We start from the raw sequence: 24160 nt of genomic DNA, 5'->3' as shown, positions 1-24160 counted from the left end.
AAAAAAAAAAAAAAAGATTGTGGGTGGGTGTTATAGTTCCAACTACTTGTGAAAATGAGGCAAGAGGACTGCTGGGGCCATAGGAATTTGAGACCAGCCTGGGCAATACAGCTAGACCCCATTTCTTCCCTTCACCCCTCCTCCAAAAAAAAAAAAAAAGATTGCTTGGAGGAACTCTGACCCTGAAACAGTCTAATATCCCTTGACTAATTTGTGTTTTAAATTTTCCAATAGAAAAACCACAGTTTAATCCTTCCAAAGATTCACAGAAAATAATTAATAAAACAAATTAGTATGGGGGGGGGGAGAATTGAACACGTTTGACAACATGCTTTCCACTAGTCTGCATGGGTGTACCAGCATTTTATGGGAGCAAGACAAGGAAAGCACCTTTTTGGACAGACATCTTAGGTAATGAGCAGACATCATGACTGTTATAATAGTTACAAGAGTATGTTTAAAGTCTTATGTTAAGAATACAGCATACTAAAAGGTGTGCATAGAAACACACACACAAGGACTTGGGGTGTAGCCCAACGGTAGAGCACTTGCCTAGGCTTGTGTAGCATGCTCAAGGCCCTGTGTTCAATCACAACACAGCCAACATGCAAGCACACATGCACACACACATATATGGGGTCTAAAATTAAGCTATGTTTTCTTTCAGTTATAAGTACTTAAGGTATCTGGTTCACCTTGGAACTAAATTTTAAAAAGACATTATAGAGCCTCCTATGAAGTGTGCTGTTTTCCTTTTTCAAAAATTTGTTCAGCCATCATTTATATATATTTACCAGGAGAAGGCTGAAGTAGCAATAGATATTCACCACTTACTCTGACCACTGCACTGCAGAGTTCAAAATTAGGTTTCAGTTTAGAAACAAAAAAGAAATGTCCTTCTGTAAATGTCTTTACAAAATTATAATACATATTGAATCACATTCAGAAAAATTAGAAACTACAAATAAGCGTTGTAAAAATACTTTTAGTTGTAGATGGACACAATACCTTTATTTTATTTATTTATTTAATGTGGTACTGAGGCTCGAACCCAGTGCCTCACACATGCTGGACAAGCACTCTATCACTGAGCTACAACCCCAGCCCTCAAATAAGCATTTTTTTTTAAAAGTTCTTTAAAGACAAGGGAAAAGTCAGGCACAGTGGCATCTATCTGTAATCCCAGTGACTCAGGAGGATAAGCCAGGAGGACTGCAAGTTTGAGGCCTGCCTCAGCAACTTACTGAGACACTGCTCAAAATAAAAAATAAAAAAAACTGAGGATACAGCTAAAAGATAGAGCAACCCTGGGTTTAATCCCTAGTACCACCACCCCACCAAAAAAAGGACTGGGGATGTAACTCAGTAGACAGTGGTAGAGTACTTGCCTAGTACGTGCAAGGCCCTGGGTTCAATTCCCAGTGCCAGACACACAAATGTGTCATACTTTACCTTTGAGATTCCTAGAATGTATAACCAACTCTCTCAAATACATTCACCCTTTAAAGGGGAAAAAAAAAAAAAAAAAAAGAAGTAAATGTCTTACCACCAGAACATACCTCTTAAACTTGCTAAAAACATTTGGTGTAGTTTTTCAAAATGAACTAAGTAAACTATAGCATATTACGTTTAAAAAGTAAAAAACTTGCTGGGCCAGGTGGAGCATGCCTGTAATCCTAGCAGCTCTGGAGGCTGAGACAGGAGGATCACAAGTTCAAAGCCAGCCTCAGAAACTCAGTGAGGACTTAGGTAACTTAGCAAGACCCTGTCTCAAAATAAAAAATTAAATGGGCTAGGGATGTGGCATCCCTGGGTTCAATTCCTGGTAAAAAACTTCATATTGTTAACTTCATATACAAATTAGTATATATTGTCACAATTTCCAGAATGCCATTATCAGGCAATAGCACCTTGTAAGACAGTAAGTGCTGTGGGCCATCACTGAACCACAGTTCACAATGCTCAGTAGAGCCTGTCGGTGAAGCAGGATGTGAAAGTACTATGACAGTAGCCAAGAAGACACCAAACGAGTAGGATTTGTTTTAAAGTTTGGGATGTGGTACCAAGGAGGAAAAGTAATGGAAGTAGAATCAGAGGTGGAGCACCTAATGATAACTATTAATGACTGAGTCAAAGTCATGTTCCTGATGATTTTCCTATGTTATTAGTAGATTTGATCCTACTTGGTAGGTATGCATCTCCTCCACTTTACAGATGAGGAAAAAAGATTCAGAAAAGTCAGATAACTTACTGCCTGATCATTCAGTTATCATGTAGCAAAGAAGGGATTCAAACTCAGATTTGACACCAAAGTCCCACACTCTTCATTTCCCCATGCTGCCTCTGTGGTTCTTTGCAGTACACGGAGTTCAGGCTCCCTGGGAGCAATTCACTGCAATGGGCTAGGGTAGTGCTCTGAGGAGAACCATCGCTCCCACAGTGAACTTCTGGTTACAATGGAGAGAGAGGCTGTGCGGCCCAGATTTTTCAGCATTTCTTCATCCCAAACTACCTTTATAAACTTTCCTACCACTTTACTCTTTCAAAGATTTAATAAATTAGGCCCCTGAAAAGGACCTGGATATTTTCATTCAGTTTATAATTTCCTCTGTCCTTGTCTTTGTTCAAGTTGCTCCTCCACTTGGAATCTTTCTCTAATATCCCTATAGCCATATGACTCATATGACTCAAGGTGCAGTTCACACTCACTTTCTTTCTTTTTTCTTTTTTCTTTTTTTTTTTTTTGCGGCGGGCGGGGGGGGGGGGGGGCGGTGCTGGGGATCCAACCCAGGGCCTTGTACTTACTTACAAGGCAAGCACTCTACCAACTGAGCTATCTCCCCAGCCCCTCAAGGTGCAGTTCAAATGTCATCTTCTCCACACGGCTTCCCTGGATTCCTCACTCTCCCATTTAGTAGCAAGTATCTCCAATCTACATTTTCTTGACCCTTTTGACAAGTACCTCTATTAAGAAATCATGACTTTTTTTTTTTGGTATGGGGGAACCTAGGGGCACTTTGCCACTCAGATACATCTCCAGTCCTTTTTATTTTGAGACAGGGTCTCAATAAATTGCTGAAAGTCTTGCTAAGTTGCTGTGGGTGACTTCAAACTTGTGATTCTCCTATCTCGGCTTCCTCAGTCATTGTGATAGTAGACATGTGCTACCATGCCTGACTAGAAATCACAACTGAGAAAGTAAAAAAAGATGATCACTCCATAGATTACTTATTGATTACAAAGGAAAAAAGATGACTTTTCAAGAGAAATCTAAATGTTACCTTAATCAATCAGATTTACATGAATAACAAAACTGGCATCATATGTCCCTGATGAGCTACACTAAAAGAGACCTAAAATCACTTGTGTCAAATTACAGTCAAAATGTTTAATCTGAATGTTCAGAGGAACGGAAACTAACAAGCATTCTACAAAACAAGTGGTACAGATACTTTAAAAATGTTACTCTCTGGGGCTGGGGATGAAGTTCAATGGTGGAACAAGTGCTTTGCATGCTTGAGGACCTGGGTTCAGTCCCCAGCACCACAAAAATTAAAATATTAAAATGTTGAGACACCCTAAAAAGGCTGGAAAACAATCCGAGATTTGATACCATGCAATACCATGCAAGATTTTTAACTGGGTCTTGAATCAAAAACAGAAAACAGCAACAAAGTAAGGACAGTATTGGGACAAATTGAAAAACAGACTGTGCATTAAGTAATCATACTACATCCATGTTAAAAATCTTAAGTGTGACAACTAAATTATAGCTATATAGAAGTCCTTGTTCCTGGGAAATAAAAGCTAAAGTATTTTGAGGGTAAAGAGATCAAACAATGTCCATATTCACACCTAACTTTCAAATGGTTCAGCAAGTAGTGTGTGTATCCTAGGTGTAAAGCAAAAATGACAAAATGTTAGCAATTAGCAGATACAGGTGAAGGATAAATATGTGTTTATGTACTAGTCTTCTGTTTATGTACTAGTCTTCTGTAGGTTTGCAGGTGTGTATGTGTGTGGGTGTGTGTGTTACTAGGGATTGAACCCAGAGTGTTCTACCTCTGAACTACATCCCCAGTCATGTTTTTAGTTTTGAGTCAGGGTCTCACTAAGCTGCCCACATTGGCTTTGAACTTGGGATACTCCTGTCTCAGCCTCCTAAGTCCCTGGGATTAGAGGCATGTGCCAATGTACCCACTATACTAGTATTCCTTATAGAGTTACTTTTCTTCTTTTGACACAGGCAAATCTGTAGGCCTCAATATATAGGATGTAATTAGCTGGGTGTGTGGTAACTCCTCAGGAAGAGAGAAAGCTGGATCACAAGTTTGAGACCAGGAGCAATTGGAGACATAGCTAAGTGATACAGCACCCCTGAGTGTGGAGAACAGGAGAGTAATTAGGAAGTAAAACCACCAACCTAGGATCACACAGTAAAGCAAAGCAGAGTCTTTCTTTTATTACATCATCATAGAAAGTTAAGGACAACCAAAACCTGCATAGCAGCAGGCACTAAAATTAGTAGTACCCAGAGCTGGGGGAATAATACCTCAGCGATTGAGCACTTGCCTTAGCATGCCCAAGGCCACAGATTCAATCCCCAGTACCACAAATATTAAATAAATAAATACTACCTAAATGGAACCAAAAGCACTACGTGATGTTCAGGAAATAATATTCTATCTTTTAAAAAATATATAAGATGAAGTCAGGCATGGTGGCACACTCCTGTAATCCCAGTGGCTTGGAAGGCTGTGGTAGGAGGAAAGCAAGTTTGAGGACAAACTCAGCAACTTAGTGAGGCCCAAAGCAACTTAGTGAGAGACCCTGTCTCAAAATAAAAAGGGCTGAGGATGTTGATCAATAGTAACACGCCTCTGGGTTCAATCCCTAGGATCTCCCCCAAAAAAAATAAGATGAAAAGTTTCCATTTCGATTCAATAGGAATAATACTATTTTCAAAACTTTAAAAAAAAGTAGTTTATTCCTAAAAATAAAAAATCTAGTTCCTATTTATTAACACATGTATTCAATAAATATTTACTGAGCACCTGTTATGTGCCACCCCTTATTATGACACAGCAGTGAAGACAAGGTCCCTATTGCCACGGAGCCGACATACAAGTAGAAAAGAAAAAGATTAAAATATTCAACAAATACATAAATAACATCAGAATGACACATGCCATAGAGAAAACACAGGGGCAGTGAACAAAGAATGATAAAGACAGCAGTGTAAGGGCACAGAAAGTGACAGGGAAGACCTCTCCCAGGCAGTGACTCATAATATGGTATGTTCAATTCAACACAAATACCAATCATGTTTCATAAAATAGTTTTACCTTTTCATACTCCCCCTTGATTTTTTCCAGAAAAAGTTGCTGCAGCAGTTTTTGATTACTGTTCTTATTTTAGAGGTGGAAAAATCTCACAAAATGTTGACAGGTGCTTCACAAAATACAGTTTAAGATACACATATCTGAAAAAATGCTGAGTGATTTATCAGTGAGAAAACTGATGCCAAAATGAAGAACTCCAAGAATTTGAAATAGAATTAAGAAAATGACTTACCAACTCTCCAACTCCATAATGAATACATGTACTTCCTATCATAAATGAAAAAAAAAAAGGGTAACAGGAAGATAAATTTGGATAGAGACTCTTATTTTTCTCTTAAAGGTAGAGAAATGGGGCTGGAGCTGTGGTTCAATGGCAGAGCATTTGCCTAGCATGCGTGAGGCACTGGGTTCAATCCCCAGCACCACATTAAAAAAAAAAAAAAGAAAACCTAAATAAAGGTAAAGAAATTAGGATACCTTCCTCTTTAAAAACCATACCACTCTCATGATTTTAAGAAAAAAATCAGCAAACACTAACATTTCCTTTCACAAGATTACACAAGAGCTTGGAGACTTAGATCACTTGGAGGCTTATTAGGGAGGCGCCTTAAAACAAAAATCTGAGAGCCAAAATATTCACTTCCCCTTCTTCCTCTGATTCTTTTGCTGATTACCAGTACTCTGATTGAAATGTCTGTTGTCTTTCTTTTCAAACTCCCACTCTGGTATAAAGAACAACTATGAACCTACTACTCTGATTCTATCCAAATCTTTGATGTCCCTGATTAAGAAATTCTTTTTCATCTACACTATTATCCTGTCTACTTTGTCTTCTTTTTTACCTAATGACACAAATATTCTTCCAGGCACTCATAGATCCCCCAAAAACCTCTGTCTTTTTCAGGTGTTTTTAACCATTTTGTGTTATGGACCTCTTTGGAAGTCTGGTGAAGCCTATGGTCCCCTTCTCAGATTGATTTTAAATGCACAATATGTATCAATATGAAAAAAAAATACAGAAATACTAGCAAAACAATAAAAACATGATATGGCAATATACATGCAGCTTTATCATCACATGAAATAACAAGATCTGGTAATGCCCATAAATTCAAAGAAATGATATGCATAAAGAACATTTTGAGATATCTACATCAACCATAAATATGATACAACAATACCTGTAATTTTTATTGGTAACAAAGTCACAGTCATTGCCAATACTACTGTGGTTTGTTGCCCACTTTCCTAACTGAAGGAAATAATAAATTTCAGCTAGTGGTCAATAAAAATAAAGATTCAATTTTATCCCTAGTCTTGTTATAGGACCCTTGAATTCTATCCACATTCTATCTGTTGGTGAATCCCAGATTAAAAACTCTTTGGAAGCCCTGCTCAAACTGATTTTTGTCCCCAATTTTAAAACACTGATTCCTCTCATTGAATATAACACCATGTCTCCTTGTTCTCATGCAGATTTATGCATAAAATCCTGTTTATTTCTGGGGTTTGCCTCGCCAGCACTCATTACAATTTTGCCAGTCAATAAAACGTAAAGTTGAGGGAAAACAGATGCAAACGACCCACAGACCCTCACTTCCAGACCGCCACCCACAAGTGGAAAAATGCCAAGTATAGTGTGCGCGGTTACGGTAGATGGGCTGCCCCAGACCCGTGCGTCCAGCTTGTCAAGATTCCGCGAAGCACGACATCCCCACCAGCGTCCTTCAGAAGGCACCCCACCCGCTCCTCGCCTCGGGTGCTCGGTGTCCCGTCCGCCGGGGGCTCGCCCTGGCGCGCACCCCAAGCCGCGCGGCGGTCCTCGGCCCCTTCCCACCCCATCCCCCACACGTCCCTCCCTCCGCCAGCCCCAGGCCGAGCGCCCTGGCCCCTGCGCGTCGCCTCATCGCCTCCCGGGCCTCGCCGCGTGTCCCCCCACCCCCGCCTCGCCCAACACCGGAGGGAAGGGCGCAGGGCCCAGGGGTCAGCTGCACCGGGTCGCCCAGCCGTCAGGCGCAGGCTGCGGCCCTAGGCCGGAGCTGCCGGGCTGCCCGGCACGGAGCCGCGCACTCAGCGCAGGATAGCCCGGGACGCGCGCTCACCGACGGGCGCATGCGGAGGAGGGCACCGAGGTCCGCGTCTGACAGCCGCTCGGCCACCAAGCCGTCGCCCTTGCCGCGAACCGCCGCCGCCGCCGCCGCCGCCGCCGCCGCCGCCGCCGCCGCTCGCCAGTCGGGTTCCCTGCGTCCTGCGGCGGCGCTGCCGCCACGCCAGCGCGCGTGCGCAGAGCCGCGGGGGCCCCTGGGATCGGCGGCGCGGCTCGGCCCGGCTGCCCGCGGCTTCCCTTCCGCTGCCCGCCGCTGGCCGGCCGCGCGCCTCCCGTCCGGTGTCGCCTTCCCCGGAACTGCTTGCAACACCCGGGCCCTCGCCTCTGCGCTCAGGAATTCTGGCCGTGAAAAATCTGCCCCAGCAAAGACTTAGACTCTCACTCGCCAGCAACGTTACTTAAATGATTTTCCCACTCGCACCTCCGTTCGTACACTTTCTGGCTTTTGGTTAGCGTCGGGAAGTGGTTTGGGTGGCATCTGGATTTGCAATATTAAACCTGGTTTCCCCCTTGTCACTTTATTGAATTTTACATATGGTAAACTTGACCTTCTAGTTATTTTAAGTCAGTTGACGATTTATCCAAAAACTTTCTAACAAAATACTCAGATCTATTCAGAAGTTAGGTTAGCCCAGTTGAATAGACATAAAAACCTTAAAATTGGAAGACACCTTAAAGGTCATTAGTGCAAACTCCTGCCAGGAAGGAATTCCCTCTTGTACATTTAGCCAAATGGTCATCTTTTTTAACAGTTCACATTTCAGGGAGCTCCTAAGTATTGCAGCTTATTCCACTGTTGGACAGCTCTAAATGTTAGAAAGTTCCACCTCCTGCTGAGCTGAAATCTGCTTCCCTTTAATTTCTTTCCTTTGCTAGTAGTTATACTGCCTGGAGCAGTACAAAATGTTTTCCCCTTGGCAACCCTTTTAAAAACTCCAAACACTGGGAGCCTCTAAGCACAAAAGAAAAAAATAATTTAAAAAATCTTTTTCCCTACCATTTCAGATGTGAATCAAATCCCAGATTGCTCTCTCCATCTATTCACCTTCCTTGTCGTACCCACTTTAAAGATGGTCAGAATTTGCTTCATTCTCTGGTAGCTAGTCAGGTGTTAATGCTATCATGTTGCCATCAACTGATTCAAGAATTCAAAGATTATTTACCAGTTCTTGTTACATTGTACAAGGCAGCAGCAAGATGAAAAAAGCAACAGGATAGGGCTAGGTGGTAGAGCTTGCTTGCCTAGCACATGTGAGGCTCTGGGTTCCATCCTCAGCACCACATAAAAATAAATAAATCAAGGTATATAAAAAAAGCAACAGGATACATTTTATAACCTAAAGTGGAAAGAAACTCCCACAGAGTAAGGGTGGTAAACTGAGGTAGGCATGCTAGGAGATTCCTAGATCTCATCAGGTTGTCCTTATGGAGGAGGTGACACTGGAAGTAAATTAATGGCTGGATTCGAGATGGAAAATGGATTGCTAATGAAGAACCCAGCCTGAATAAAATGAACTTGTTCATAATGAGCTCTGGAACACTGAGTACTCTAGACAGATTGGAGCACATAGGCCAGAGAAGGCAAAACAAAAGGCCTCCAAAGTACCACAAGGATCTTGAGCATCCCCAACAAACTACATTATGCAATAGCAAGTGAAAAGAGAACTGGAATGGTTAATTAATCACTCTAAGCCCTATTCTGTCACCTATGAATGAAGAACTTGAACTAGATAAACAGTTTCCAATCTTCTTTCCATTCAGCACACCCAAGGAATTCAATTCTCCTACCAGGGCTGTGGATTTACAGCAGCGATTCTTGCAGAACATGGAGTAGGTAATACACTCACCACATTTTACTCCTCTGGGCAGGAAACCCTGCTGTCTCCCTGGAACCTGTCATAATAATATTTCTTGGGAGCAGGGACTTACAGAGATTTTTGTGTTCTGTTTTTCTTGATTTTTGGTTTTTGGTATTGGGGATTGAACCCATAGGCACTTCCTTTTAAATATTTTTTTAGTTGCCAATGAATATTTTCTAATTTTATTTATTTATATGTGGTGCTGAGAATGGAAACCAGTGCCTAACACATGCTAGGCAAGTGCTCTACCACTGAGCTACAACCCCAGCAGCCCCCTACAGGCTCCTTTAACTACTGAGTTAGCTAACACAGTCCTTTTTCATTGAGGCTGATCTCAAACTTGCATTCCTCCTGTTTTGGTCTCCTGAGTTGCTGGGATTATAGGCATGTGCCACAATGTATAGCTATTTTTGTTTCTTTTATTATTACTTATTTGGTACTAGGGATTAAACCAAGGGGCACTTAGTCACTGAGCCACATTCCCAGCACTTTTTTTTTTTTTGAGACAGAGTCTCACTAAGTTGCTTAGGGCCTTACTAAATTGCAGAGGCTGACCTTGAACTAGTGATCCTCTTGCCTCAGTCTCCTAAGTCACTGGAATTTCAGGTGTGTTACACCACACCAAACTATTTTGTTTTTCAAATGAGTGCGATGAATAAACTGTGAACTCTGTCCATTTTCTGTCCAATATACCACTTAGCCATCCCTGACATAAAGGGATATGAAATTATTTGTCCATAGTCACAAATTCACACTGAATCTTGATGACAGTTTAGTTCTTTAGACTTCCAGCTCCACTTTAGACTTCCAGCTCCACATTTGCCATTAAAGTATCCTGCTCAGAATCACAGAGCAATGACAAAATCAGAATTTAAATATTAAAAAATCTCTATGTGTGCATAGCCAGTCTTAGAAGTAAAATAAAAAGCAGATGTCTTTGCCAGGTGATTTGAGGGGCCTCTGGCAAATGTTTCTGGACAAAAACACTATCACCAGGTCTGTCAAAGACCCCCAAACTTTGTCATTATAGATATTTTGAATCAAAGAGACTAACCATAGAGGTAAAAACTTGCTCAAAATCAATAAATAGTATTCCCTGAGGTCATCTTATTCACCATTGTTTTCCTGGAACCTGATATGCTACCTAGAAATAAATATTTGCCTATTTTTAAATGATCTATTAAAACTCAGAATCTCAGAGATCTTCTACTCTGCACACTCTTTCTCTTGGAATTTGGAAGCTGTTCTTCAAGACAGCCTACTGAAAATGTATATGCCACTGGGAAAAGTAACATTAAGATATTATGTGGGGGCTGGAGAGATAGCTCAGTCTGTAGAGTGCTTGCCTTGTAAGCACAAGGTCCTGGGTTCGATCCCCAGCTCCCCAAAAAAAAAAAAAAAAAAGATATTATGCACCTACAAAAAGGAAAATATGACAGTTAACTGAGAGCAAACCATACCAGAAAGAAAAGCAGGGCTGCATCTAGAAAGAAAGAAAGATTAGGAAGAGGAAGAACAAGATTAAAAGAAACAAGGATCTAACCTATGACATGTTTTTATCTATTGAGCACACTGTTTGAGAAAGAAAACACTGAAATGTTAGTATACACCTGTAACATCTTTGCTTGTGGAAAGATTAGGGTCTCATTTGAGTCAATTAAATGATAGGTTAAGTGATAAGCAAATGCAGCTATAACATAGACACCAGTATAGCACAGAATCCATAACTTTACCATGAAATAAGTCTAAAACTATATTTTCAATGGCAACACAGATGTCACCAATACTATCTATCCCACCCAGTAGGTATGAAGATAAGATCAAATGACTGCCAGGCACAGTAGTACATGCCTATAGTCCCAGTTCTCAGGAGGTTGAGGCAGGAGGATTGCTTGAGCCCAGGAATTCAAGACTAAAGGGGACAACACAGTAAGACCTCAATTCAATTCAACTCAAAACAAGAACAAAGGATGCAGGTGAAAGCTGTTACCATAAAGCAAAACAAAAGTGTAAGATGTTATATTGTGCTGTGGTTCAAACTCATAAACACCAGATAAGCATTTAAAACATCCAGTGCTGGGCTGGGCTGCAGCTCAGTAGTAGCACACTTGCCTAGCATGTGTGTGGTACTGGGTTTGATTCTCAGCACTGCATGTAAATAAATAAAATAAAGGTCCATTGGCAGCTAAAAAAATATTTTAAAAAATGAATGCTGAAGGCAACAAGTCCTTTACAGTTCACTACATTTTGGAAAGATTTCAAATAATAGAGGAATCCATTTTTGCTCTTAAAATAATGTATCTAATTACACCCAGGAAGGACACTGTTGTCAATTTCATAGGTATCTGTCCAAATTTGCTGTGTGTGTGTGTGTGTGTGTGTGTGTGTTTAACACAAATAAGATCAAATTTTACACACTACAGCTGGCTTTTCTTATTTAGTAATAAATCTTAGCCAGTTGCCTGTAAACCCAGAAACTTGGGCTGAGGATGTGACTCAGTGAAACAAGGGCTGAGGATGTGACTCAGTGTAGTTTTTTTTTTTTTTTTTTTTTTTTGGTTCAATCCCAGTCTCACTAAATAAATAAATAAATCGAAGGTATCCTTCCGTATCAGTGTGTAAAATTTTCTTATATTTTCCAAACTTCACACTTACTTTTTTTTTGTACCAGGAAGTGAACACAGGGGCACTCAACCATTGAGCCACATCCCCAGCCCTTTTTTGTATTTTGTTTAAACAAGGTCTTACTGAGTTGCTTAGGGCCTGGCTAAATTGCTAATGCTGGCCTTGAACTCATGACTCTCCTGCCTCAGCCACCCAAACTGCTTTGATTACAGGCGTGTGCCACCTAAATATCAATGGTAGATAGTGTAATCTACCATAGCTAATTCAGCATTTCATACTGATGGACAATTACGTTGATTCATGACATTTTGAATTACAAAAAGATACAAGTAAATTAACCATGTATAAATGTAAAAGAAAGATTTTTAATGGTCAAGTATTTCTAAAGCTCTGGGAATCCTGAAAGTAAAAAAAAAAAAAAAAAAAAATCCAAAAAGACATGTGTGGAAGCTGTCCTAATACCAAGGTGGCATAAAACTGTCCATTAAAAAGGTCCTTTTCCTGCTGTGCACAGTGGTGCATGCCTCTAATCCCAGCAACTTGGGAGGCTAAGACAGGAAGATCCTAAGTTCAAAGCCAGCCTCTTATTAAGGCCCTAAACAACATAGTGAAACCCCTGTCTCAAAATAAAAAATATAAGGAAGGGAGATATGTGGTCCAGGCTCAGTGGTTAAACTCTCTGTGTTCAATCCCTGGTACCAAACAACAACAACAACAACAAAAAAAAAAACTCTTCTGCACTTTGAAAACAGGGAAAACAGGACAGGATACCAGTTACAGCCTTAGCCCATGTATGTTCTTGGCCCTTGGTTATCCTGCGTTGACTGGCTGATAAATAATAGTACTCAGGAGGTCAATTTACCATGACACTGATAGAGATCTGATTTAAGATCCCTTACTTGCCTGGCAACCCTTCCAAGGCCTGAGGGACGTATTCAGGTAGTTACATGGATTTACAGCATTTGCCAAGGAATTTAAAATTATTGGACAAACTGAGGGCAACAAAAGCCTTAAACTTGAGAGAACAGGGTCTCACTAAGTTGCCCAGGAAGGACTTGAATTTGGGATTACAGGTGTGCAAAACCACAACTGGCTAGAAATTAGGAAGCTTTTTTCTTGGGTGGGGGCACTAGGGATTGACCCCAGGGGTGCTTTACCACTGATCTACATCCCTACCCCTTTTTATTTTTTATTTTGAGACAGTCTTGCTAAGTTGCTTGGGGCTTTTCTAAATTGCTGAGGCTGATTTTAAACTTGTGACCCTCCTGCCTCAGCCTCCTAAATTGCTGGGATTCAGGATGCACCACTGTGCCCAACTGATAAATCATAATTTGTTGTTTCAAAATAGAAATTATTTCTGACAAAATCCATGCAAATTTTCTAAAAATACTAAAATATAGAGGAGTTAAAAGAGAAATTTAAGACTTTGTAAAGTTTATTTTATAAATAAATGTTATAGGGCTGGGCATGGTGGTGCATGCCTATAATTTCCTCGATTCAGGAGGCTGAAGCAGGAGGATCACAAGTTCAAGGCCAGCCTCAGCAACTTAGGCCCTAAAGTAACTTATCAAGCCATCCTGTCTCAAAATAAAAAATAAAAAATAAAAAGAGTTGGGGATGTGCTCAGTGGTAAAGTGCAGCTGGGTTCAATCTCTAGTGCCAAAATAATAATAATAATAATAATAGAAATAAATGTTATAGTATTGCTATACCATAACCCATTTTTTAAACTTAACAGTATATAACAGATTTGTTTTGTGAACTTGACAAGCTGATTCTTAAACTTACATGGAAACACAAATCTCCAAGAATAGTCAGAAGCATTCCTAGGAAGAGCAATGTGAAGGTTTATTCTTCCAGATATCAAGACTTACTATTAAGCTATAGTGATTAAGATAAAGGTTAACGAATATACTAACATGAAAAATGATGCTGGGACAATTGGCTATCCATTAGGGAAAAAATGAATTTGACTCATACCATGTGCATCCCATATATATATATATATATATATATATATATATATATATTCAATTCCAGGTGACCTAAAACTCTAAAAGACGTTATAAAAATGAGTTTTTAGGGCTGGGGATATAGCTCAGTTGGTAGAGGACTTGCCATGTCAAGCACAAGGACATGGGTTCAATCCCCACTACTGAGAAAAAAAAAAAAAGAGTTTTTAGAAAATAAAAGAATAGAGCTGGGGTTGTAGCTCAGTGGTAGAGCACCTGCCTAGCACTTGCCTAGCACTTGTGAAGCACTGGGTTCAATCCTGAGCATCACATAAAAATAAATAAAATAAAGGTATTATGTCTATCTATAACTAAAGAAAAAAATTTTTAAATAATAATTTAAAAAGGGAAAAGAATATTTTAGCTGGGTGTAGTGGCACAAGCTTGTAATTCCAGCTACTGGGGAGGCTGTGGTGGATCACTTGAGCTTGAGTAATCAGAAAAATAAAAATTTAAACCACAATGAGATGCCAGTACACATCCATGGATTGTCAAATAAAACGGTTATATTAAATGCTTTTGGGGCGGGTACCCAGGATTGAGCCCAGGGGCACTTAACCACTGAGCTACATCCCCCACTCCTTTTTATTTAATATTTTGAGACAGAGTCTCATTAAAGCCTCGCTAATTTGCGGAGGCTGGCCTCCAACTTGCTGTCTTCCTGCCTCAGCCTCTGGAGCTGCTGGGATTAGAGGCATGTACCGTCACACCCATCTTGTATTAAATGAGGATGGTGATATGGAATACTAAAAGTCTTGTAGATTTCTAGTGAGTGTAAACATTTAACCACTCTGGAAAGCAAGTTTGTCATAACCTGCTAAAGTGGAAGATATTCAAACTTTTCTGTTCCCCCACCCCTGTAGTAGAAATGAAACTCAGGGGTACTCTACCACTGAGTTACATTCCCAGTCATTTTTATTTCAAGACAAGTTCTTGCTAAATTTCCCAGGCTGACCTCAATCTTGCAAGCCTCCTACTTCAGCTTTCCAAGTAGTTCAGCTTACAGGCATGCACCACCACATTCAGCAACAATTTTACTTTGAGAATTACACACACATGAAAAGACTACATGATTTATCCCTACTATTATTTCCAGCTCAGGTGTTATAGAGTGAAACTTTTTACTCTTGAGTAGTTTGATGAAGTAAGTTAATTACTACCAGTTCCTTAAACAAAAATGGATCTATGGGACTGGGGTTGTGGCTCAGTGGTAGAGCACTTGCCTAGCATGTGTGAGGCACTGGGTTCAATACTCAGCACTGCATGTAAATAAATTAATAAAATAAAGGTCCATCAAAAACTAAAAAAATATTTTAAAAAATGCACCTATGTGCCCAATATACGAAAATAAGTAGATGTACCACTCACTTTAAAAGCATTTACAAAAATCTTTGTCAAATTCAAAGTAATCACTATTTTTTCCATTAAACAAAATCTTGAAAGCTGATCCTCAAGAGGTGACATTTGAAGAGCTTCTAAAATTTCTTCTCAGTATATTACTAATGATATCATTACCATGATTCCACAATTTTCAAAGAACTTTCACATACAGCATCTCATTTGATCCTTGAAACAACTAAGACAGATAAGAGAGGGAAAAACACATCAAATAGATGGAGAAACTAGGTTTCCTATGTACATATATGAAAATACCTAAGTGAATACCACCATCATGTAAACCAGAAGCATCGGTTCTAATTAGAATAAGATGTATTCCATGCATCTATAATTTTATCAAAATGGATTCTACTAATGTCATGTATAACTAAAAAGAGCCAAAAACAAACAAACAAGCAAAAGACAAAACAAAACTGGGGCTCCGAAAAGCTTCCTCCCCCAAGATCATGTACCCTATCTTCTAGTTTCACGTTCTCTCCAACAAAACATGTGGAAGATTCTCAATTATCAGGGTCTAAATGGTCAACTTATAAATTACACAGGCCCTTCCATTTTCCTTCTTGTTCTCTGACTTTCAATTACTGTTTTCTTCAGAAAAGAGGAGGTAAATGATATCCAATCCTAATCAGTTCTACTTTAGCTCTCTGAAATGGCAAATTGAAATCTATTTCTTTTTAATCCATAGAAGCGCAAATGAAATGAGCTCATTTAAATTAGGCAAGTTTCACTTGGCCATCATAAATTATCAAAATATGTGACTATGTATCCTATAAACCTGAAGCTCAGGATGACGACCTGGACTACAAAGGTTAGAAATCAAACTTCCAAGGGTCAGTTTGGGGACCATCTCTTCACAGCTCTGTGATCTCCTGGGCAAGTTTCAGATTCCTTAGTTCTAAAATAGGGGTAAAAAAATGTTTTCATAATAACTAAAAGAGGGCTGGGGTTTTGGCTCAGTGGTGGAGTACTTGCTTAGCATGTGTGAGGCACTAGGTTTGATTCTCAGCACCACATATAAATAATAAAATAAAGATCCATCAACATCTAAAAAATATTTTAAAAAATAAAGGTATTGTGTCCACCTACAACTAAAAAACATTAAAAAGAATTAAAATAAATATGTATAAGCATTTATCACAGTGTCTAGCACTTAATTATTTATAATTTGGCATGGTAACTTGGCATATACTGTATTTGGCCTTTTTTTTTTTTTTTTTCTTGCTGCGGGGGATACTGGAGACTTAGAGGCACTCAAACCGAGCCACATCCCCAGTCCTTTTTTGTATTTTATTTAGAGACAGGGTCACTCTTGCTTAGTGCCTCACTGTTGCTGAAGCTGATTTTGAACTGGAGATCCTCCTGCCTCAGCCTCCCAAGCTGCTGGGATTACAGGTGTGCACCATTGCACCCAGCTATTAATGGCCTTTAACATTCAGCAAATTGGTTCTATCTATGAAATTTGTTTGACCAATAATGATCATGCTTTGGAAGGTACAATAGGAACTATAATATGCACAAAATACTTAAGTTCCAATTCTTTGGAAGTTAGACGATTATTTTCTAAATCTTAGAAAAAGTAGAGTTGCAAAAGTTCACTTTATTAATCAAGGGTGAGACTGAAGTGAAGGATTTTTTTTTTTTTTTCTTTTTTAGTACTGGGGACTGAATATCCAGGGGTGCTCTGCCACTGAGGTACATCTGCAGCCCTTTTTATTTTTTTTGAGGCAGGGTCATGCTAAGTTGCTAAGGCTGACCTTGAACTTGCAATCCTCCTGCCTCAGCCTCCTGAATTGGTGGGATTATAGTAATGTGCCATGAGTTTGTTTTTTGATAAAAAAGAACTGAAATGACTTAAAGCTGTACAATAGCCAAATGGTGATTTCTATCTTGCTACTGGACTGATGTAACCCTAAGAGGGGTCAATGTTGCTGCAGTATTACAAGCCCTGTTGAAAGAGATGCATGATGCAACCTCTACAGTAAGAATGGAGTCAACTCTGAGTCATCATTATAATCTTTCAGGGCACAAATGGAGAAAGCAGAATTAAGTACTGACTTATGGGCTCAACATCATAGTGAACTGTGTATGTTCCTTTACCATTTGGATACAACATACCTCTAAACCGTAGAATGAATTTAGGGTTGGGGCTGTAGCTCAGTGGCAGAGCGCTTGCCTAGCATGTAAGGCCCTGGGTTTGAGCCTCAGCACCACATAAAAATAAATAAAATAAAGGTATACTGGCTACCTACAACTACAAAAAAATATTTTTTAAAATGCATTTAGTAGCAATACTGCAGTCATCAGTTCCTGTGATAAGGTACCAAACATCTTCTGTAAGTATCTAAAAATATTTTGTTATCAGGACTTTGGCCAGTCCATAGGAGATTCTGTGAAATATCTGTTGAATCAATGAATTAAACCAAAAAGTTACTAAGAGCAGTGGCTATGGGATAAAGTTGACCTGAATATCAATACCAACTCCATCACTCACCAGATCAGGACTGGTCTAATTATTTAATCATATTTTAGTCTCAATGTTCTCACCTGGAAAAGGATTTCCCACTTTCAGCCTACCAATGACTGAACTGTAAGGATCAAATAACAAATGAAGAGCACACAAAACAATGCTCGGCACATAGTAAGCAAAGTAAGTAGCGTCCTCTATTATTTTCTGCAACATATTATAAAAAGAGTAAAGCATTATCAAGACGATCTTCGTCTGCCAAATGCATTTAGGACATCATGTATTGTCCAGAAGGGATAGGAATAACTTGTAAATGATAACCTGAGCCAGAAAAAGAAATGATGGGCTGGGGAGAAGGGGTGGCAAGTGGCTTTAATAAATTCTCAGGAGAGGGTTGCCACAGTAGGGAGGGGGGTCAGGGCACTTTGAAGAGGGCCGAAATAGACAAAAATAGCCGGGTAGGGGTACAGGGGTGACCCAACTAGTTGGGAGGAGCGGTGATTCTCTGCCGGACAGCCCAAGACAGGCCCAAGTTTGAGAGTAGAGGGCTGGTGAATAACAAAGGGCCTTGAGGTTCGGACACCCAGAATCGGCAGTGGAGGCGAAGGGCGGAGAAAAAGCGTTCTGGGGCGATCACGGCATCTACGCTGAGGCCAGTCTGACTGGGACGGAATGGAACCCGAGAGCAGAAAAAGCAGCTTCCTGCTTTGGGATGAGAAACAGGGAAGGGGAAGACAGGCAGTAAAGCACGGACTCAGGTCCCACAACCCTGAAGGAACAGGAGCACGGAACCGGCGGCAGTCCCCCAGGGCCCACAGTGAAGGAAGGTTCAGAGCGGTTACCAGCGGAAGCCGCGTCAGGGTGAGAGGTCACACGGTGGTGAGAGAGGCAGCTGCTGAACCAATGGGACCAGCCCACGGAGCGGATGTTGCCTCTCATTGGTGACTGTTGAGAATCACTAGCAGCCAATGAGTCTGTCCGGGGGGCGTAGCGGTGACGTAGATTGCGGAGGAGGCCGCTTCGAATCGGCGGCGGCCAGCTTGGTGCCCTGGGCCAATCAGCGGCCTCCAACAAGCAGCACTTTCACCAATCGCGGGCCTCCACGACGGGGCTGGGGGCAGGGTATATAAGCCGAGTAGGCGACGGCGCGCTGGACACTGGCGGAGACAACACAGACAGACAGAGTTGTGGTGTGACGAGTGTGAGAGGTAAGTGCAGCGGCCTGCTTTTCCCCGGGCCTACCTTTTACCTTGTTCGCAGCTCTTCCTGATCTGGTGCCCTTGCGGTTCACAGACCCGTAACCTCGCTGCGCTCCAGTTCTGCGGCCTGTTGGCTGGATTTCCTGCGACTTCTGCCTGCCTCCCTCCCTGCCTGCTGACCGAGAGCAAGTGGCCGACAGCTACGGCAAGATGAAGCTCTCTCTGGTAGCCGCGGTGCTACTGCTGCTCTGCGCGGCGCGGGCCGAGGAGGAAGACAAGAAGGAGGACGTGGGTACAGTGGTCGGCATCGACCTGGGGACCACTTACTCCTGGTAAGTCGGGTTTGTAGAAGGGGGAGAATGGGGCGTGGCCTCCTCGGCTGGTGTGAGAAGTGCAGTACTGATTCCTTTGCTGTTGGGTTTTTCCGCCAGCGTCGGGGTGTTCAAGAATGGCCGCGTGGAGATCATCGCCAACGATCAAGGCAACCGCATCACGCCGTCTTATGTGGCCTTCACCCCTGAGGGGGAACGTCTGATCGGCGATGCGGCCAAGAATCAGCTCACCTCCAACCCTGAGAACACGGTCTTCGACGCCAAGCGGCTCATCGGCCGCACTTGGAATGACCCCTCTGTGCAGCAAGACATCAAGTTCTTGCCTTTCAAGGTCCGATCGAGCTTTTGAACTCCTGCTAGAGGTTGGGTGGGGGTAGTGGGAGTATTTAGGGTTAAGAAATGACTAAAAACAGTGTTCAGAAAACAAGAAAGGATGAGGACAAGATGTAATTTAATACCTTTTTAGTATGTTACGAAACAGAACCTTGTAGTTGGCCAGCAGTGTGCTCACAGTAATTTAGGATTAAAAGACAATCTGAAGAAAGTTTTTAAGAGACCTATATACCCCAAGTATTTCTAGTCAATGTTCAGCTTCAAGTGACCAAACTAAACCAAACTGTGGGGGAGAAATTGAGTCTTTTTGAAGCCTGAAATGTCATTGCTTTACTATCTGAAATATTACTTATTAAATCATTCTTTAATAAAATAGGTGGTTGAAAAGAAAACTAAACCGTACATTCAGGTTGATATTGGAGGTGGCCAAACCAAGACATTTGCTCCAGAAGAAATTTCTGCCATGGTTCTCACTAAAATGAAAGAGACTGCTGAGGCTTATTTGGGAAAGAAGGTAAATATTTCTAGAACAATGTTAAATGTTTATTTTTTTTAAAGAGTATTTGATTTTTGGTTGACTTGTGGATGCCTTCATGGTGTTAAAAATTTGAATCTGAATGACATCCACATTTGTCAGGTTAACTTTAGTGTTTGACCATAGGCCAAACTGGCCAGATATTTTTCATGTGTTATTATTTAATTTGTGCAATTTTCTGGATATAAAGTGGTATATATACTCTTCTTACCAATAAACTGGCGTAGATACTAGAGTGGTGGTTTGACTAATTTAAATAAGGGTTAAACCATGTGATAATAATATACTTATTTTCCTTTTGTTATTCTTTTAGGTTACTCATGCAGTTGTTACTGTACCAGCCTATTTTAATGATGCCCAAAGGCAAGCAACCAAAGATGCTGGAACTATTGCTGGCCTGAATGTTATGAGGATCATCAATGAGCCGTAAGTATCAAATTCAAGGATATGGCATATTTGCCAAGTAGGGGAAACATGAACCTGACTAAGCACTTTCCCCCTTTTTCATTCTAACAGTACAGCAGCTGCTATTGCATATGGCCTGGACAAGAGGGAGGGGGAGAAGAATATTCTGGTGTTTGATCTGGGTGGTGGAACCTTCGATGTGTCTCTTCTCACCATTGACAATGGTGTCTTCGAAGTTGTGGCCACTAATGGAGATACTCATCTGGGTGGAGAAGACTTTGATCAGCGTGTTATGGAACACTTCATCAAGCTGTACAAAAAGAAGACTGGCAAAGATGTTAGGAAAGACAACAGAGCTGTGCAGAAACTCCGGCGTGAGGTAGAAAAGGCCAAGCGGGCCTTGTCTTCTCAACATCAAGCAAGAATTGAAATTGAGTCCTTCTATGAAGGAGAAGACTTTTCTGAAACCCTGACTCGGGCCAAATTTGAAGAGCTAAACATGGTGTGTTCCTTGTTTTCTGCTTTGCTAATGAGATGTATTCAGACTGAATTTAAGATAATGCATCTAATATATAGGTATAACAGGAATCACAATGACCATGTCTCTTATTTTAGGACCTGTTCCGATCTACCATGAAGCCTGTCCAGAAAGTACTGGAGGATTCTGATTTGAAGAAGTCTGATATTGATGAGATTGTTCTTGTTGGTGGCTCTACTCGAATTCCAAAGATTCAGCAACTGGTTAAAGAGTTTTTCAATGGCAAGGAGCCATCCCGTGGCATAAACCCAGATGAGGCTGTTGCATATGGTGCTGCTGTCCAGGCTGGTGTACTCTCTGGTGATCAAGATACAGGTAGGTTACAATGCTTTGGTAGCTTGATGAGAAGAATATAGTTAGTAATTGTCTTAGAAAACAACAGATGTGAGCCACAAGGTCACCCAGCTAGTAAAGGTACAGTGAAGACAAGACCTGGTACAGTCTTTAGATCCTCAGCAACAACTATTTAATTGATTTACCCTAAAATGTTTATGCCTAGAACCTAAACAAATAACAAAACAGAAAAAGTAAGCTTTTAAGTTTGTGGGGAGATTGCTTGGTATGTTCTTGACCTTGATTGATTTACCTTTGCCAGGTGACCTAGTACTGCTTGATGTATGTCCCCTGACACTTGGTATTGAAACTGTGGGAGGTGTCATGACCAAACTGATACCAAGGAACACTGTGGTACCCACCAAGAAGTCTCAGATCTTTTCTACAGCTTCTGATAATCAACCTACTGTTACAATCAAGGTCTATGAAGGTAATTACATTTGTTAATGTTATGATATGCTTTAAAAGAATGTGACTTCTTGTTTAATACACAGTATTAAAATGGCTAGGTAAAGGAGGAGCTGCTGTTTTTAAGGTGGGGGAGGTCCTTAAAGCTGGTGCTGAGTCTCCTGTAGTCAGTACTTATTTAACACTTTTTCCCATTAGAAATAACTTCTGAGTTGGCTCCTAGAATACAAGAACAAAAAGGGGTTTACAGTACTTTAAAATAGATGAAATTTAGTTAAGAGTTAGCAGTAATGTCACCTAGTTGCTGCTTTTTTTTTTTTTTTAGTTGCTGCTTTTTGTAGACCAATACTGAGTCGCTTTGGCTTGAAGTGCCCTTGCCCCACTATATGTTCTTTTTTTTTTTTTGTGGTGCTGGGGATCGAACTCAGGGCCATGTGCATGCAAGGCAAGCACTCTACCAACTGAGCTATCTCCCCAGCCCCACTATATGTTCTAACAGACTGAAATGTAGGGATCTAGAATTGTCAGTAACAAGTTTTTCTGTGTGTAACTTCTAGGTGAACGACCCCTGACAAAAGACAACCACCTTCTGGGTACATTTGATCTCACTGGAATTCCTCCTGCTCCCCGAGGGGTCCCCCAGATTGAAGTCACTTTTGAGATAGATGTGAATGGTATTCTTCGGGTCACAGCTGAAGACAAAGGTACAGGGAACAAAAATAAGATCACAATTACTAATGACCAAAATCGCCTGACACCTGAAGAAATTGAGAGAATGGTTAATGATGCTGAGAAGTTTGCTGAGGAAGACAAAAGACTCAAGGAACGTATTGATACTAGGAATGAGTTGGAAAGCTACGCCTACTCTCTAAAGAATCAGATTGGAGATAAAGAAAAGTTGGGAGGTAAACTTTCCTCTGAAGATAAGGAGACCATGGAAAAAGCTGTAGAGGAAAAGATTGAATGGCTGGAAAGCCACCAAGATGCTGACATTGAAGACTTCAAAGCTAAAAAGAAGGAATTAGAAGAAATTGTTCAGCCAATTATCAGCAAACTCTATGGAAGCGCAGGCCCTCCCCCAACTGGTGAAGAGGATACATCAGAAAAAGACGAGTTGTAGACACTGATCTGCTAGTGTTGTAATATTGTAAATACTGGACTCAGGAACTTTCGTTAGGAGAAAATTGAGAGAACTTAAGTCTCGAATGTAATTGGAATCTTCACCTCAGAGTGGAGTTGAAAATGCTATAGCCCAAGTGGCTGTTTACTGCTTTTCATTAGCAGTTGCTCACATGTTTTGGGGTGGGGGGAGAGGAGGAATTGGCTATCTTAAAAACTGGATATAAAAACATGGGTCAGGATGTGTGTTCACCTCAGAAATGTTCTATTTAACAATTGGGTCATGCACATCTGGTGTAGGAACTTTTTTCTACCATAAGTGACACCAATAAATGTTTGTTATTTACACTGGTCTAATTTTTGTGAAAAGCGTCTAATTAGATCAATCATTTATTTTTAGTATGATAACTAAAAGTTAAGATTCTCATTTGTGAGAACTTGTCGGGGTTATTTGAAATGTTGGAGTAAGGAAACATTTCTGTTTAATACTTCCAGGGAATTTGTTGTTTTAATCTAAGAGTAGGGGAGGAGGTTCACTGTATTCTTAACTAGGCAAGGGCCATTTCAGAGGCTAAGAGTGGAGTTTTCTTGAATATAATTAAAATTTCTTACTTCCCTTTCCTAAAAACTTCCTTTCTGGTGACTTACAAATAATGCTATAGCTGCTTGGGTTATCCCCCCCACCTTTTTTTGTTGTTGTTGATGGACCTTTTATGTGGTGCCAGGAATTGAACCCAGTGCCTCAAACATGCTAGGCAAGTGCTCTACCAGAGCTATAACCTCAGCCCCTTCCTCTCAGGATTGAACCCCCAGACTGTCTACACTGATCTATATCCCAGCCCTTATTTTCTACATTTAGACAGATTCTAATTTTCTACATTTAGACAGGAAGACCCTAAGTTGCTTAGCTGGTTCCAAAGTTGGCAGTCTTCCTGCCTCAGCTCCGTTTCACTGGGATTATAGGGATGGGTCATTGTGCCTGGCTTGATTCTCTTAAGAATTGATGGAGGTTTTGTTAGATTTTCAATTTAAAAATACTTGCCCCCCCCCCCAAAAAAAAAAAAAAAAAAAAGGAAGGGGCCTGATAAATGATAACTTTTACACACTTAGATTTTCATTTATTTTTAATTTTTGTGGTGCTGGGGATCAAA

At 40.8% G+C, this 24160-nt stretch overlaps 2 protein-coding genes across 3 annotated transcripts in view; one reads left to right on the top strand and one right to left on the bottom strand.

Moving 5' to 3' along the window:
- Positions 1 to 7587, bottom strand: part of GAPVD1 (GTPase activating protein and VPS9 domains 1) — an 88362-nt gene extending 80775 nt beyond the window's left edge. The window contains 1 exon segment of the mRNA XM_079113857.1: positions 7445 to 7587. The gene's annotated coding sequence lies outside the window, so the exon portion shown is untranslated.
- An 11335-nt stretch (positions 7588 to 18922) lies between these two features.
- HSPA5 (heat shock protein family A (Hsp70) member 5) lies at positions 18923 to 23355 on the top strand. Of its 2 annotated transcripts, XM_079112383.1 has the most exons (9): positions 18923 to 19015; positions 19101 to 19338; positions 19438 to 19669; positions 20048 to 20185; positions 20520 to 20632; positions 20723 to 21113; positions 21227 to 21464; positions 21745 to 21912; positions 22448 to 23355. In XM_079112383.1, the coding sequence occupies exons 2-9, from the start codon at positions 19217 to 19219 to the stop codon at positions 23008 to 23010; spliced, it is 1965 nt and encodes a 654-aa protein (XP_078968509.1). In that variant the 5' UTR covers positions 18923 to 19015; positions 19101 to 19216; the 3' UTR covers positions 23011 to 23355. The 2 variants fall into 2 exon arrangements, with proteins under 2 accessions (XP_078968509.1, XP_078968510.1); XM_079112384.1 differs by lacking the exon at positions 18923 to 19015 and having other exon boundaries at positions 19077 to 19338.
- The last annotated feature ends 805 nt before the right edge of the window (positions 23356 to 24160 follow it).

This window comes from Sciurus vulgaris (genome assembly GCF_902686455.1).
Source record: "Sciurus vulgaris genome assembly, chromosome: 15".
Lineage (NCBI taxonomy): Eukaryota > Metazoa > Chordata > Mammalia > Rodentia > Sciuridae > Sciurus > Sciurus vulgaris.
The sequence above is the reverse complement of the archived record's forward strand: the minus strand, read 5'-3'. Positions and strand labels throughout refer to the sequence as shown.

Bases quoted from the DNA above. Each gene is read 5' to 3' on its own strand.
- HSPA5 (XM_079112383.1), top strand. From the start codon at position 19,217: ATGAAGCTCTCTCTGGTAGCCGCGGTGCTACTGCTGCTCTGCGCGGCG. The intron at 19,339-19,437 runs GTAAGTCGGGTT...TTTTTCCGCCAG, and splicing joins CTGGGGACCACTTACTCCTG to CGTCGGGGTGTTCAAGAATG. The intron at 19,670-20,047 runs GTCCGATCGAGC...TTAATAAAATAG, and splicing joins TCAAGTTCTTGCCTTTCAAG to GTGGTTGAAAAGAAAACTAA.